General features: G+C 41.7%; 1 protein-coding gene across 1 annotated transcript in view; it reads left to right on the top strand.

The window, feature by feature from the left end:
- The window catches only part of LTA4H (leukotriene A4 hydrolase), a 326,790-nt gene that overhangs the window by 166,507 nt on the left and 144,252 nt on the right, over positions 1 to 16,031 (top strand). Inside the window, exon 7 of the mRNA XM_069229606.1 lies at positions 15,445 to 15,517. Coding sequence (XP_069085707.1) covers positions 15,445 to 15,517 — 73 coding nt within the window. The remainder of the gene's footprint in view (positions 1 to 15,444; positions 15,518 to 16,031) is intronic.

Here is a 16,031-nt window from a genome sequence, read left to right as displayed (position 1 = left end):
CCATGGCACCAGGTTACCGCGGCTCTGCTCCAAGCAGCCAGTGGGCTGCCGACGATGAGCTGCCTGACACCTGCCTCACGGCTCTCGGCTCGCTGCTCACAGTCGCAGCGTCTCTGCATCACGACGTCTCGACTACGCGCCTCCAAAACAGGATCACTTCAGTCACTTTATTTCTCTGTAGCTCTTGCCAGCTATCTACTGTAGTCCTACAAGCTGTGTACTCTCTGCCCAGTTCGACCAAACATTATTTTGGATTGAGTCTGGATGTGCAAAATACACTAGAAAAGAACCCCACTAGTTTTGTTAATGTTTTGAACACTCCTCAACCTAAACTCCATTCACTTGTAGCTTTTTGAAAGCAGGTATTGAAGTTTTGATTTGTGTCCCCCGACCAGGAAAATATTGGGTTGCTTTGAAAGGTTCTTCTGATCTTGTTGTGGGTTGCCCGCACTGTCTTGCACCAAAGACTTGTGACTGTAGCTAGAGCGCTGTGTACTGATTTTGAAGCATAAAAAAAGCATGTGAGACCTGGTTCCTGGGGTTCCATGGCAGTCACTGGCTAATTTGCACCAGTTGTTGCCTGACGTTCATTACCACTGCACCCCAAATGCAAAATTGTGTTCCTTCAGCACGACGCAGTCTTTCTGACTGTCATCTCTGGGTCCCCACACTTGGTTGGGTGAGAACCCAAAATAGTAACCTCTCCCACCCTTCATTGTGTTTTTAAGCTCTCTCACAGCTGGAGCTTTTGTTTTGCAGCTGGGAATAGCTTGTATTTTAAGGGTCTTCTTTGTATAGTATTGCAGTAGACCGGCTAGGCCTCAAAATGTGTAAGGCACTACGCCCTCTAGGGGCTACATATATGGTAACGCTGCATTATTTTCTGCTACTCTGTTTTCATGTTGTGCTCTCTAGGGACTGACTATATGGTTAATAATTGATTACGTTGCTTCCAAATTCTATTTCTATTAAGGTGTCCTTAAAGGGTTGTTCTGAGCATTACAGAAAGACACTACAATATTTGCTGCTCTCGGAAACTTGCCCCGCAACGCTTTGCAGTGCATTCTTTTTACAAAACAGTTTTGCCCATTACTCACCACATGTACTCTTTCTGTCTAGGTCATCTCTAAGTCCCCACACTAGATTGGTCGGAGGGGAACCCCCAAAATAATAATATAAAACAATAAAATAAATAATGGCAATTTCTTCATTTTTGCTGCAGGTAGAGGAAGAAGGTAAATGGAAGTGCTTTAGTTATATGCAGGGCCACTAGAAGTTAGTGGCGGAGAAGAGCAAATTATGCAGCAGGGTTGACCAATATATATGGCAAGAAAAGTCCAGTTATGCATTTACGCCAATAGCCCTAACTCAAGGAAATGCAAGACCTATTGCATTGCAAATGTTTGTGTTACCTATGTCCATTGTCGTCTTCACTTTCAATCCGTTCTTGGAGGGCCTAAGCGGGTTCTTTACCTGTCAGTTCACAAATTCTAGCAGAAAACGTGCATGTTGCTTAACTATTTTCACATCAGTAAACATTTACTATCTGCCAGTTCTATGTAGTGGGCCTCAAATTAAGTGGCAAACGGTCTGGTGAGCCTTGTGAAGGGAGGGTGAAAGGCATCCTGACGCTTCTATTGTAAATTACACCATCTTTTGTTTTGGTTTCTTCTTCCTCGCTGAGAAGAATGAAAGTGAACTTTTTGTGCTGGAGTGTGCTTCTATTGTGCACGGTTTGCTACACTAGGTTCTAGCATAGATCAGGATAAGTTCATTATTTAAAGCAATGCAACTTTATGTGCAACTTTGTCATTAAAGATTAAACTTTTTCTTAAAATAGATATTTATTTAAGCATAACCCAACCGATCATCATATCTGCATAGTGTCCAATGGCATTTGCCACTGTGGTTGTAGGAGTATAACCATTAATCTGAAAAGCAATAAACAATTAAATATAAGCAGCATGAGGTGTGTGGCTCTCTGAAAAATCATCAGGAGGCGAGGGTGTGGTGGGGAGGGAGCGCGGTCAAGGGAGGGAGAAGGGGTGACCAAGCACTTTTCCTGCAATGTTGTTAATTGGGGCCGTCAGCATTAGCATTTGGGCACAGAGTAACTTCCAAGTGAATTATTATTTGCTTTGTGTGACTTATGTTGTCTATGAGGAGAAGGGGAGGGGGTACAATCGCAGTGTTTCCTGCTTCAAAGTGTCTAAGCATGCTTTCCGGACGGCCTGTCATCAGTTTTAGCTTCTATTGCCTCCAAGTATTTCTGCAAATGTGGGGGGTGAGATGGCGTTGGGCGTCCTGTCCCAGCACTTTGCAACGCCTCTTGCTCAGCACGTATGAGTGTAGATCATTTAGCCACTGTCGAATATATAAGGCCGTAGCAGGTTTCCAGCTCATGGCTATCCTGGGCTTAGCTAAAGCAAACGCTAGGTCAGTAAATTTGATGACTGGCTTACTTACTACAGAATGAGAAGTAACGCCTAGTAGGAAGTGCAGTGCGTCCTTTTGGAGTGGAGAGCTCAAGGCCTCCCATAGAATCTCCATTATTCCACCCCAGTATGACTTTAGCTGGGGACAGTTCCAGACCATGTGTATTAAGTTTGCCTTGTCGGCCCGGCAGAGCAGACAGGAGTCCAGGACCCTCGGATACATTTTCGACAATCTCTCGGGGGTAAGGTAAGTGTGATGGAAATAATTAAAGCCTGGTATTCGCTGAAATGAATCTCCGTACCATCAAACTCTGTGTCCTTTGTTTGTCTATGACCATATTATTAAGTGCTGCGTCCCAGTAATCTCAGGGACAATGGAGTGGTGTCTCTGTATCCGTACGTAGAGAGTTGTACGAGTGCATGAGTACCCGGCAACCACCCCGATGCGTAAATAGTACTTAAAGAAATAATCCGGTGTCTGGTTCATCGTGGGTTCTGTGCCAAACCCTATGTAGATGTCTTGTGAGCGTGTCATACATAAGGAATGAATAGGTGGAATGCCATAGTCATCCACCAAGCTATTAAGTATACAGAGGATCTTGTCATTAAAGAGGTCGCACCCAAGTCGTGGGACAGGCTTCCGACCATGAGTTTGCATCAGGTCTGGATGCCAGCCCATGGAAGACCGCGGTAAGGATGTCCAGAACGGGAGAGAGGATCTTGTGAGTGTCGTGCCCAAATTGCTGCAAACCAAGTCCTTATCGGAATAGGAGACTCGAATCCCCAGGTATTTTAATGAATGACAGGCCCATGGGAGCCGAGTGTTCAGTAGCACTCACCGTTGGTGTGTGGAAAGAGCCGTCAGGGGGTGCAAATGGGACTTGTCCTATTTAATCCTCAATCCGAAGGCTAGTCCAAATTGGTGCAGCAGTTCCATAAGCCTTGGGATGACTGTTCTGTGATCCCGTAGGTACACCAAGGCATCGTCTGCATACAAAGAGATTATATGCCAGCAATTTGCGTATATACCCCAATGTGAAGCCTGCCTCCGGAGTGCGCGTGCGAGTGGCTCCATAGCCAATGCAAAAGCGGAATGGGTCCGAGATTGTGTTGCTCGTTTTCACCCTAGTGAGGAGCGAGTTGTACAGTAACGCCATCCATTCAAGAAATCTGGGCCCTCCCCCGAACCTCGTAAGGACTTCCACTAAGTAATCCCACCTTAGTGTGTTGAACGCCTTTTCTGTGTCAAGCGACATGAGCAAGGGGCGGACGCCAGAAGGTTGTTCCCAGTCCGTTAACATGAAATGGTGGCGCAGATTAACAAACTTGTTTCTGCCAGGTATAAACCAGTTTTGATCATGATGTATCGCATGCTGTGCAATGGGAACATCAAAGATTAAACTTGCGGTGTCCGGCCCAGTATGGCGCCGGAAATGTTAAATCTACTGCTCCGCTCCGAGGCTTAGCAGGACCTCCCGCTGCATCCTGCGGCTGATGGACGGAGGATTCGGGTGGTTTCTGCGGTTGCAGTGCCATGTGATGCCAGGAGTATATGTTACAGTGAGTGTCATGCATTCCCAAGATAGCAACTGCAGTGTAGGCCACGTGGCTGCAGGACAATTGATGCTACAGACCTGGCCAAAGTGGCACTGAGACAGAGAGCCAGGCTCGAAACGCTGATATCAGTGAGGGGCTCTGGTCCTTGGGTTGCGGCTTGGTTAAATGGCACTAAAAGAGAGAGCCTGCAAGGCGAACGCTGAAACTGAGGGCCCAGAAGATTTCAGCATCCAGTATTACTGAGCTTGTTGGTGGGAGAGGAAGGACTATCTGGGCGTGTGAGGCTCGACATGCTAGAGTACACCAAAGATTGACATAGAGCACTTGACCCTGAAACTGTATTGACTGAGACAAAGATGAGGCCAGAGAAGAGGGACAGCGTAGTGCATAGTGTTATTTATTTCTACTATACACTATATGCCAAAAACCTGACAGCTCCCCCAAGACCGTTGGGCATATCTGTGTCTGTCATGCCTTCCAAAGATTTCACAAACGGACAAGGAGGAACGTGAAAAAGCCACTAAAAGCCAAATAAGAAATTTTGAAAGCTGTAAGTAAGCAACTTCCAAAAGTGCTGAGGCTTGATTCCTTTCTTGTGATATTTTAGAAACGTTGCAAGTCAGATGCTGCCATTGATGCACCGGGTTTACCTCAAAATCCTCGAAATGGGTCTGGCTGCCGTCTGAAATGGCCGCCTCAACGTAGAGCTCCGAGGCTGAGGGGGATTTCCCAAACAGCTGTCAAAAAGCCTCCTTGGAGTCAGAATGAAAGGAAATATACATACGATAACAGCACATAACTCTGAAGTTATTTTCAAAGTAAGAAATGCCAGTTAAAACGGAGCTACAAATCACCTGAACACAGCCCCTCAGCTGAGCAAAGACCAACACTTTCTGTCAGGACACAGAGTCAGCTGCTGAAGAGATAAGGGGCTTTCTTCATGTTTAAACTGGGAGGCTGCACCAGGGGAATTAAATTACTGTTGACCTTTGGTTGAACTCTCCACACAGCACTGGGAAGCCTCTGACAAGTCTCAACTCTGAGGTATTTTCTCTTCGCTTAACTGTTCAGACTCCATTACCTGAATGTGTGAGCACAGGATTTTCCTGTCAGCCCAGTGTGTGGAGCAAATGTAGTTCGGTAAGTGAGTGTTGTACACCATTTCTGCAGCTGAGAGAGTCTGTGAAAGTTACTCATTCTGTCAGGAAATACAGCCAGTTTCTTAACAGATAAGTGGAATTCCCTTTCTTAAAAGTTGAAAGTCTGCTGTAGGGGAAACATATGGACTTTCACTTCTGAGGTATTTCTCTTCATTTGACAGTTTAGAGTCTGCTACGCAATTAAGTAAATGCTGGAATTCCTATCAGCAGAGGGAGTAAAGCGAATTTGAACAGGCAGGCAAAACATGTGAGCTATTTCTGATGCACTGATTCTCGGGGTCACCTGTCTGAAAGCATTCAGTCATTATTTTTTTTAAATGATAGAAGTCTGTGGCAAAAACTAATTCTGTCAGGAAACACAGCCAGCTGCTGATGAGATAAGTGAAAAGGCTGCTGGAAGAGAAGCCTCTGACAACTCTCAACTCTGAGGTATTTCTCGTCACTTAACTGTTCAGGATCCATTACGTGATTATGTAAGCGCAGGAATTTCTTGTCTACAGGTGTGTGGCGTAAATACAGTTTGGCAAGTGAGTGTTGTACACCATTCCTACAGCTGAGAGAGTTTGTGAAAATGACTCATTCTATCAGGAAACACAGACAGTTTCTGAAGAGATATGTGAAATTCCTTTCCTTGAATGTCGAAAGGCAGCTGTATGAGAAGCATATAAACGTTCACTTCTGAGATATTTTTCTAAATTTGACAATTCAGACTCTACTACGAAATTACATAAACGCCGGAATTCCTATCAGCAGAGGGGGTAAAGTGAATTTGGGTAGGCAGGCGAAAACTTCACAACATTTCTGATGCACTGTTTCTCACGACACCTGCTTGAAAACATATAGCCATAATTTTAAAATCCCAGATGTCTGTCACCATTTACAGTGTTAATATCTACCTACTTTGTGAGTCAATTAGATATCATATTTGATTACTAAGCTGTACTTATTTATTGTCTTCTCTAACATTAAAATATAACAGTATGGCCAGTGGAAAATCTAATAGAAAGCCTTTGTTTACACAAATAGTAGGGAACACTGTACTTCCAGGCACGTCTACTACTGTCCCACAAGACATTGCTTCTATGGACCTTATTTTAAAAGAGATCTCTGCCGTGGGACAAAGATTGGGATCTATGGATGTAAAAATTTCAGATCTCGCAACAGAAATGAAGACAATACGGATGGATCTAAACTCTTTTCATACCAAAGTGGAAATTTTAGATCAAAGAACCACTTTTTTGGAAGATAAATTAGATAATGCAGAGTATTGGGGTCCGGATATCTGGCACCTAAAACAAAAAGTTATAGATTTGGAAGACAGGGCCCGAAGAAATAACATTCGTTTTTATGGAATTCCAGAAAAAATGGAAGTCAATGATGTGAAGAACTTGCTAGTAACTTTAATACCGCGGCTACTGAACATATCTTTTGAGCATCCCCTTGAGTTGCAGAGAGCTCACAGAATTCGATCAAGAACTTCAACTTCAATTCTTGAATCTAGACCTAGATCGATTATAGCATGCCTCTTACGTCATGAACAGGTCCGCCAAATATTAACAGCTGCTCGTAAACATGGTCCGTATGACTTGGAAGGCCATAAAGTATTTATTGCTGCAGACTTCTCCACTGAAACCAATGCCAAACGAAAAGCGTTCCTGCAACTTAGGCCAAGACTTCGCAAATGGGATATCAAATATGGTCTTTTAGAACCTGCCACAATGTGGATCACAATGGATGGGAACTCAAGGTATTACACAGAGCCTGAGGATCTGGTACGCTTCCTGGACAGTTTGGATGACCAACATATGGACTCAACGCCACTGGTCAAAACATCTATGAATAGTCCGCTTCAATTACAGAAAGATCCACAAAGCCATTGCACCGGTAGAATACATTTCCGTACCTTTAAGAAACAGTTTGACAGAGATAAAGCAGTCCACTGCGTAAAGTCACTCACACAGGAAAATCCCAGAGACAAATCGAGATCACCTCTAAAGTCACCCACGTCTTTTAACAAAGTAACTGATGCTCAACCTTCCACTATCACTTCTTCCAGCTAGATGAGTATATTTATACATGCTATGTATTAATATAATGTTATTAGTGTTTTACTACAGTTACTAATTCTGATGGATATGATTTATTTCCTATCCTCATATATTGCTGTTCAATAACCATGTACATTTCCTACTGTGTTTGTATTTGCAGATTTTCTCTTGGATAGATTTTATAACTCCATGGAGTGGTTTTTCTTATTTATTTACCATGAGTGGTTTTCCTTTCCTCCCCTCCAGAGTCTGGGTTTCGAATTGAGGCTTAGACCCACCGACGAAAGATACATATTATTTGATCTGCAGTGTTCTTTAACATTCTTGCATTTAGAACGGTGTACTTACACCATTTAGAGTTTAGTGTTAACAATATTTTATGATTATAGTTCCACATATTGGTTTCAGGTTTACTATACTCCAGATAGTTTTTTTTTTTGTTTCCCTCCAGTAAGTTCTCATTATCACATTACCATATAATTTATCTACTTCCTTTTCCCTTTTTTAGCATTTTGACTCTGTTGCACACAGTACAAATATACTCTAACATTTTTAGTCATCATCATGACAGTCCTATGCAAATTGTCTCTCTCAATGTTAATGGCTTTACTAATTACATTAAAAGGAAGAAAATTCTTTCCTATTTAGCCTCCAAACATACTGACATTGCTCTCATCCAGGAGACTCATCTATCAGATATAGAATCAGAAAAATTAAAACGAGATTGGGTAGGCCAGATTCTTTACAGCTGCAAATCCCCTTCTCACATATCAGGAGATGCTACATCCCACACTACTACTAGAAAAAGTGGTGTAGCCATTCTAATACGGAAAACACTGCAATGCCAAATACTTCAGTCATGGTCAGATGAGGATGGTAGATTTGTTTTAGCGAAGCTTAAAGTTGGTAACAATATATTAGGAGTGGGTTCCATTTATGCCCCTGTTGGGACTAAAGCCCCTTTTTTCCTTCATCTAAATAGAATTCTAACAGAAATGGGAATTTCCAGAATAGTTTTGGGAGGCGATTGGAATCTTGCGCCAGATGTGATCTTAGACAGAACAGGTCCCCTGGACACAACTCATGGTAGAGATAGAGCCATACTCGGAGATATCAGAGAAGATCATGGTTTGATCGATATCTGGCGTTTACTACATCCATCAGATAAGGGGTTTACATATCACTCGACAGTACATGATTCCCATTCTAGAATAGATTACTTCCTTATTTCATATTCTATTACACCACAAGTACTAGATTGTGATATTTTAGAAATTGCACTGTCAGATCACGCTCCTATCAGTCTCCAGCTTGATTGGGGTCTGAAACGCCCTTGTAGGAAACCATGGCGATTAAAAATATAGCGCTACAAACTACCGGCAGAAAAGTCACAATTACAATCACATTTGACTACTTATATGAAAGATAACAAAGGATCAGTTTCTTCTCCACAAATCTTATGGGCAGCCGCAAAAGCCACTATTAGGGGACAAATTATGAGGGATTCTGCCATAACAAATAAACGCAGAATAGAACAACAGGCCATTTTGGAAAATGATATCAAAACACTGACACATACTCATTTTAGTAATCCAACTGAAGCTTCCAGATGCAGATTGGAAAAAGCTAAGATGGAACTTAATACACTATATACTTCCAAAGCAGAATATATGCTATATAGACTTAAGGCTCGCAATTATGAACAAGGAGAAAAAGCAGGTCGTTTACTAGCGGCACGATTAAAACAGCGAGAAGCTATGACTGCTATTCTAGCTATATATAACCCTGAGGGTAAACTAATAACTGAGACTCAAGCAATAGCTAATACGTTTGCAGATTATTATACCAAGTTATATAGTTCAGAAGTTGATGATGACCTCCTCAAAGAACAGGAATTCTTTGATAAAATAACACTCCCCTGTCTCAATGAACAGGACCGGCTCATACTGACTGGCGAATTAACAAAGGATGAAATTGCGCAAGCAATCTCCAGTCTCCCATACAATAAAGCACCGGGAGAAGATGGTTTTCCTGGGGAATTTTACTGTTGGGTAAAACCAGAAGCAATAGATGTCCTTTATGAGGTTTATAAAGAAGCAGAGGAAACTGGTAGTCTCTCCTCACTCTCAAATAAAGCTATCATAACTGTCCTTCCCAAACTTGAGAAAGATCCATTATACTGCAGTAACTATCGTCCGATATCTCTTCTGAATACAGATTCAAAGCTATTAGCCACCATTCTTGCCAAAAGACTCAAACAAGTTATCTCTAAACTCATACATAATTCTCAAGTTGGATTCATGCCAGGCAGAAACTCTCGTAGCCATCTCCGCACTTTGGCTCACATACTTTGGTTTTCCAAGGATGCTGGAGAAGACAGAGTAGCATTATCCTTAGATGCAGAGAAGGCCTTTGACCGCATTGAATGGAGTTATATGTTCCGTACATTGCATAGGTTGGGATTAGGTGATGATTTTATCTCTAAGGTTAAATGGTTATACAAGACACCATCTGCACAAGTGAATTGTGGGGGTTTCCTTTCAAAAACCTTTTTAGTGCAAAGAGGTACCCGCCAGGGTTGCCCTTTATCGCCCCTCTTATTTCTTCTTGCACTTGAACCACTAGCTGCAGCAGTAAGACAGTGTTCACAAATAGCAGGCATTCCTACACCAGCAGGCATCTCAAAACTACTTCTATACGCGGATGACATATTACTCACACTTACAGATCTACCTACTTCACTCTCGGCACTCATGTCTACTATTTCTCACTTCTCAAACATTTCTGGATACAAAGTCAATTGGAATAAGAGTGAAGCTCTCCCATTGTCCCGGGGCACAACAAAAGCAGCTATCTTAGGCTACAATTTTCAATGGAAAGCGGATCGCCTGAAGTATCTAGGTATTTATATCAACACTGGTTTAGAACGTATGATTCAAGATAACTTAGATCCACTCATTGCTAAAACGAAGTCAGAATATGAAAAATGGTCCCATCTTAACCTGTCCTTTTGGGGTAGAGTCCAGGCAGTGAAAATGATTATAGTGCCTCGTTTCACATATGTTTTAGGTATGTTACCTTTGACAGTTAAAATATCAATACTGCGAGACATTGACAAAGGTATTAAAACCTTTATTTGGGGATCTCTGAGACCTAGACTCAAAATCTCCAAACTGATTGCTCACAGGCGATCTGGTAGCCTTAGTTTACCATGCATTGAACATTACTATACAGCCCTCCATTTATCTCAATTGGTTTATCTTTGGCCAATACAGGATGACCCCCCCACTATGGGTTCTCATTGAAAAGCAATCTTTACAGGTATCTTCAGGTTTGCAAATGTTGTATACTCATAAATCACCTGCTTTACAAAGTTCTAACCCTATTATTCAGTCTATGCTTAAGATTTGGATACACTCCCACAAACTCCTTAAGAGTAATCCAAGGCTACATAATAAGGCTCCCATATGGCATAACGCTGATATTAGAATAGGGAAACAGACAATTTCCTGGGATACATGGGAGAGAGCAGGTATTCTAATGCTGGATCATTTATTCACTTTAGAAGGCAAGCTTAAAACCTTTACGATGCTTCAGATAGAATTTCAACTCCCTAGCTCTCAAAAGGGGAAATACTTACAATTGAAACAAGCTCTACTTAGTAGACTAGGACCATTTCCGTGGATACCTGAGGATTCCCCAGTCGTACAATACTTAAAAACTTGGGGGAAATTGAAAGGAGCGGTCTCTGGATTTTATAATCTCATTGTGCATAAACTACATTCATCACCATTACTAGCACAACTCCACGTCAAATGGCAAGGATTACTTAATGTAGCGTATTCCAATGAGGACTGGACGGATGTTGTTATGAACATGGATAAAGGAATCAGAGAGGCAAGAATGAAATTTACTCTTTTCAAAATTCTTCATAATTGGTACTGGTCACCACAAAAACTCAAGGCAGCAGGTTTACTACACCATTCTACCTGTTGGAGGTGTTCTCATGAGGACTGTGATATCCTACACATTTTATTTCAATGTCCAGTTTTGACGGAATACTGGTCTTCTATAACTTCCTCTATACACAGAGCTATACATGTGCCCATTCCTTTAACAGAAAAATTAGTTATATTACATGATGTTACTGATCTCCCAAATCTAACAAACCATACAAGACGATTGATTGCTATTGCACTCACTGTAGCAAAAATTTGTATATTACGACATTGGAGAACACCACAATGTCCTACACATGATGAATGGCTTATTGAAATGTAAAACATGGCATCATATGAAAAGCTGATTTACAGATTGCAAGATAATGTTGGGATTTTCATCCAAATTTGGAAACCCTTTCTAGCTAATACATATTCTATTAATATTCACACGTAAACGTTTTCTCATTCTTTGTCTCCTATCTTTATTAAGACTTTTTTATTATTGTTTTGAGTCATGCTGTTATTAAGACAATTGACATCTCGCCCATTAACACTGTTATTTTAAGTAGGACTTACTGTTCACCAATTCAACACTGTTGAATTGGCAGGAATATCTCCATTTGAAATGTTATATATGTGGATTTGCATGATATTACTATCTCGACTGTCTTCTAACAACCTATAATATATGGTTTAATACATATTGCATAATTCTTTCTTTCCAGATTTTCTGTTATAGGTCTACTTCGAAGAGTTAATGCATAGTTGGATGCCTTATAAATAATCTCATATATTGCATTTACTGATATATGTATGTTTTTTTTTTGTTTTTTTTTGTGTTTAGAAATCTGAGAAGTTAATATTTCATAATATTTTTCATATATGGCCATCATTTGATGTATTGTTTCTCTATTTAACACAGTCTGTATATTGACATGTACTTCTCAATAAACATATAAAAGGGAAAAAAAAAAAATCCTTGAAATGAGAAAGTAACACAAATATTGCTCTAAGTCAGTGATGGCCCTAATTTTAAAGCTCGGTAAGCATGCGGTCGGTTGTACCTCATATCGACCTATTTCCTTACTAAATACTGATAAAATATTAACCAAGATGACCTCACTGCAGCTTCAGGGGATTCAAAAAATGCCGGTCTCCCTGGATGCTGAAAAAGTAGATTGGTACGCGAGTTATACCTTGAAGAGACAGAGGGAAGGCGGATAGTAGCAGGATCCTGGAAGCCCACAGCAAGAATGTGGCTAAATACCACTTTCGCCAGAGTAATCCTGATAGGAGAGCTCAGCTGGGATGTCTTCTATCACTGCATGTATTTGCCCCACCTCTAGAAAGCCTGGTACAAAGGCTTCGAAATAATATACATGAAAAGGAGGTCCAGGTTTGCTGCCGACATTTTTTTCTCCACAACAGACCCCAAAAATATGATGGAAGAACTTGAGGAAACCTAGCTAATATCAGACTTTTACGATTAACTTAAATAAAAAGCAGATTGTGGCAATCTCAGTCTTCAAAGACAATATTCAGGAGCTGGCGGTATAGACTCATTTGAAATTGGCAGAGACCTCAGTTAGATATTTGGAGATGGACTTGGCCAAAACAATAGCTGAAACCAATATACGATGATATCAATCTGTGGGGGTCTGACTAAGGCGTAGAAAGCTAAACTTGTGAGCTGGAAAAATAAGATGCTTTCTTGGCTGTTTTGAATTGCTTCACTTAAAATGCCTATATTGCTGAAACATATTGCAAACATTGGTGCTCTGTATTAAATGGACCACAAGTGAAAAGAGCTAGGCTAGTCAAAGAACACTGCAATCTCTCCGTTAAGGAAGAACGTTTGGGAAGTTTCGAAGTTGCTTCGATATTACCCTGCATCCTACCTGAGATATCCTATGGTGTGGCCAAGGAGGGAACAGGAAAAAGCCTGGTTCAGAATAGACTGTGCAGTAGACCCCAGGGACACATAGAAATCCCCTGCTGTATAGTTCACCTGTCACAAGTGCCAACCTGAGAGTTTGGGATGCAGTGTGCGCCCATTTGAGCTTGACGTCTCATCCTTCACCCAACTGTGGGGAATAAAGAGTTTGCACCAGGGACTGATAGGCGTGCTTCTGGGGCTGGCTGGAAGGGGATGCAAAACACTGCAAGATTTTCTTTTTTATTGCCAGGGTGATCAAGCTCTTGGAGCAGGCACAGGAAGAATGCAGGCTTTCGGAGTTGGAGCACTATCGGTAAACAAAAGCCCAAGACTGGTACTAAACCTTCATTTAGAGAAAGTGACATGAGCAGGGACACCCTTCTCTGTTGACGTCAGTGTTTGCCCAGTGGTTGCTGAACGGTGATCTTTCCCTCTGCCCCTTACCACTCTGCCGATGGGAATTCGCCAATCTATTTTATTTAATGAGGTGCTGCAGTTCAGGCAGCGAAATGCCCTTTGGCAAGAATGATGAGGCAACAGGCCGTTTATTGGTGTTGAGAAACATAGTATATCCCACGTTTGACATTTTAGTGTTCAGTAGGAAACCCTGAAAGCTACCACTTCAATGGCACAATATACAAATGAGGGTCACTAGTGGGGCTGCGCATGCTGCGGAATGGCAAGAAATTCTACATAAAATGTACTATCGGTTGCACTACACGTCTGATAAACTGGGGTGAATAGGGCCCCTGGGGGCAGAGGATGTAGAATATTTGGTACTCAGACATATTTAATGTGCCCCTTTTGGGAGTGCATGCTCCATGTTATCCAAGAGAGATCTGGTTCCCATATAGCAGAATGCCCAGACGTGTTACTGCTTGGAAGCCAACCCGATGAAGTATATCCTTTGTTCGCCCAGAAGAGGTAAAATTGTTGCCATCTACTGTTGTCAACTAAACAAGCAATTTTGGGGTCCTGGGGGCTGTGGTAGTGCCAGTGGATGCTATGTAGATGGCTACGGTTTGGTGGGTGTTTGCTGCGGAGAAGATGACATTGAAAGCTCGAGGGAAAGAGAAAAAGTGTTGAGAGCAATGGCGCAATATGCTGCAAAATCTGTAGAGTAACTTTAAGGAATTCCTATGCTCTGTCCTAACATGAGGCTGCTACAGATCCAGGAGGAATAAATCCAGGATTATTATCACAAGACCAGGAAAGAAATCTGTTGATCACGATACAGCACTATGCGATCACTCAGTCGGACGTCAATCTATAATCGGGTCCGCGGATCAGATGAAAAAGGTGGGGAAGGACGTCACTCTCGTATCTTGTGGCTCAAGCATGGCATCAGCTCCTGCTCTCTCGCCGCAAGATTAGGGGGTAAATCCCTTCAGGAAAGTAGTTCTTGGCTATTCGATCTGGATTTTTGAGGGGCACCACTCTGAACTGGGAGAATTGTCTCAGTTTCTTATTGTTAGAACACTCTCCCACAGTAGGTGTCGCGCTTTATAAATCGTCTGATTGATTGATTGAGATGGTGCTGGCTATGAATAGTCCTGTTCAATTTAGCGTATAGAGGAGAAGGAATGGCCGTACCATGCTGTAAGTTTCTCAATACACAGTGTGAACGATTATGAATATAATGGAAGTGGGAGACAGAGGTGACTGGAATGGGGAGGAGTGTTGATTCTTTACCATTGCTGACATATTGTCTGTGTCGTATATTACTGAAACATGCAATATGTATTTAAGAAAAAGACTACCCTCTGCCTTGGTAAACAATCACATGAAGCCCCAAGCAGGACAAGGGGACTCTGTACTTGTTAAACATACACTGCAGACTTGTACTGACAAAGCAGCTTTAAAGGAGGGTCTTTTTTTAGCGTTCATTGTTTTGTGTGTTTGCTTTAGTGTTTGGAATTAAAAAGGTGAATGGGTATTGGGGAGGATGTGCATATTCACTTTAGTATTTGTGACTTGATTCTGGGTCAAAAAACCTTGATGAAGGGCGGAGGAGAGCAGGTATACCATGGCATTGAAATGCAGTCCTCAAAGAAAGTCTTTTATCCTTCCCCAGAGAAACGGTTGGACGAAACAATTTAATTTTCTTTCTTGCAACAAAAATTCAGCATGACAAGAGATTGCACTAGGTTTTGGAATTTTTCATCTGTGGCCACTATTGCATCAAGATAGTATTTAAAATTCTGGAGACCTGTCAATACAAAACCATTTAGTAGAGCGTTTTTTGGTCTTATTATTGTTCTGGATTTGGTTATTATTTTTCTAGTTTTCTAGTGCTACATACTTTTAACTCTACAGTTTTTGCTCATGGTTGTTTGCTGTAAATCACTGTAATTTGTTACCCAACAGAAAGATCGGACCAAGGACTCTGGTGTGGTCTGAGCGAGAGCTGGTGGACGAAGCTGCCTATGAATTTGCAGAGGTTGGTCAATAAAGTAAAATTGTGTCCAATATTTGTAAGCTTCTTTGCATAGAACTGATTATTGCAACACCGTTGTTTTTCTATTTAGGACGTTATGCCCTTACAGAGTGGATCGTTTGAATGCCCTTATAGCCCGCTACAGTGGGCTATGCCAGCCTGTAAAGGCCCGCTCCCTTCTTAAAGGCCCTCCCTTTTGGCTCAGACCTTTAACCCTGGAGCAGGTGTTTAATGGCAGGTGTAGCTCGCTGCGGTGGCCTATAAGATGATATCAAACATATAGCTACATAGCTCTCATGCTAATAGACTCAATATCCATTTTACCTACGAAATGCTGTAAAGGAATGACACGATTCTGCTTTTGAAAGGTTCATGCAGTGCAATGAGTTTGTCCTCGCATATCTGTCTAAATGTGAGTTGGAATTCAGGCAGGTGTGTCAGACTCTGGTTTTAATTGCTTAAAGCTTTTGTTGTAGTTTTTCCGGCTAAGAAAAAATATTTTAAACCTGGTAATATT

This window comes from Pleurodeles waltl, chromosome 4_1 (assembly GCF_031143425.1).
Source record: "Pleurodeles waltl isolate 20211129_DDA chromosome 4_1, aPleWal1.hap1.20221129, whole genome shotgun sequence".
In the NCBI taxonomy this organism is placed as follows: Eukaryota; Metazoa; Chordata; class Amphibia; order Caudata; family Salamandridae; genus Pleurodeles; species Pleurodeles waltl.
This window is presented reverse-complemented; position numbering and strand designations above follow the sequence as displayed.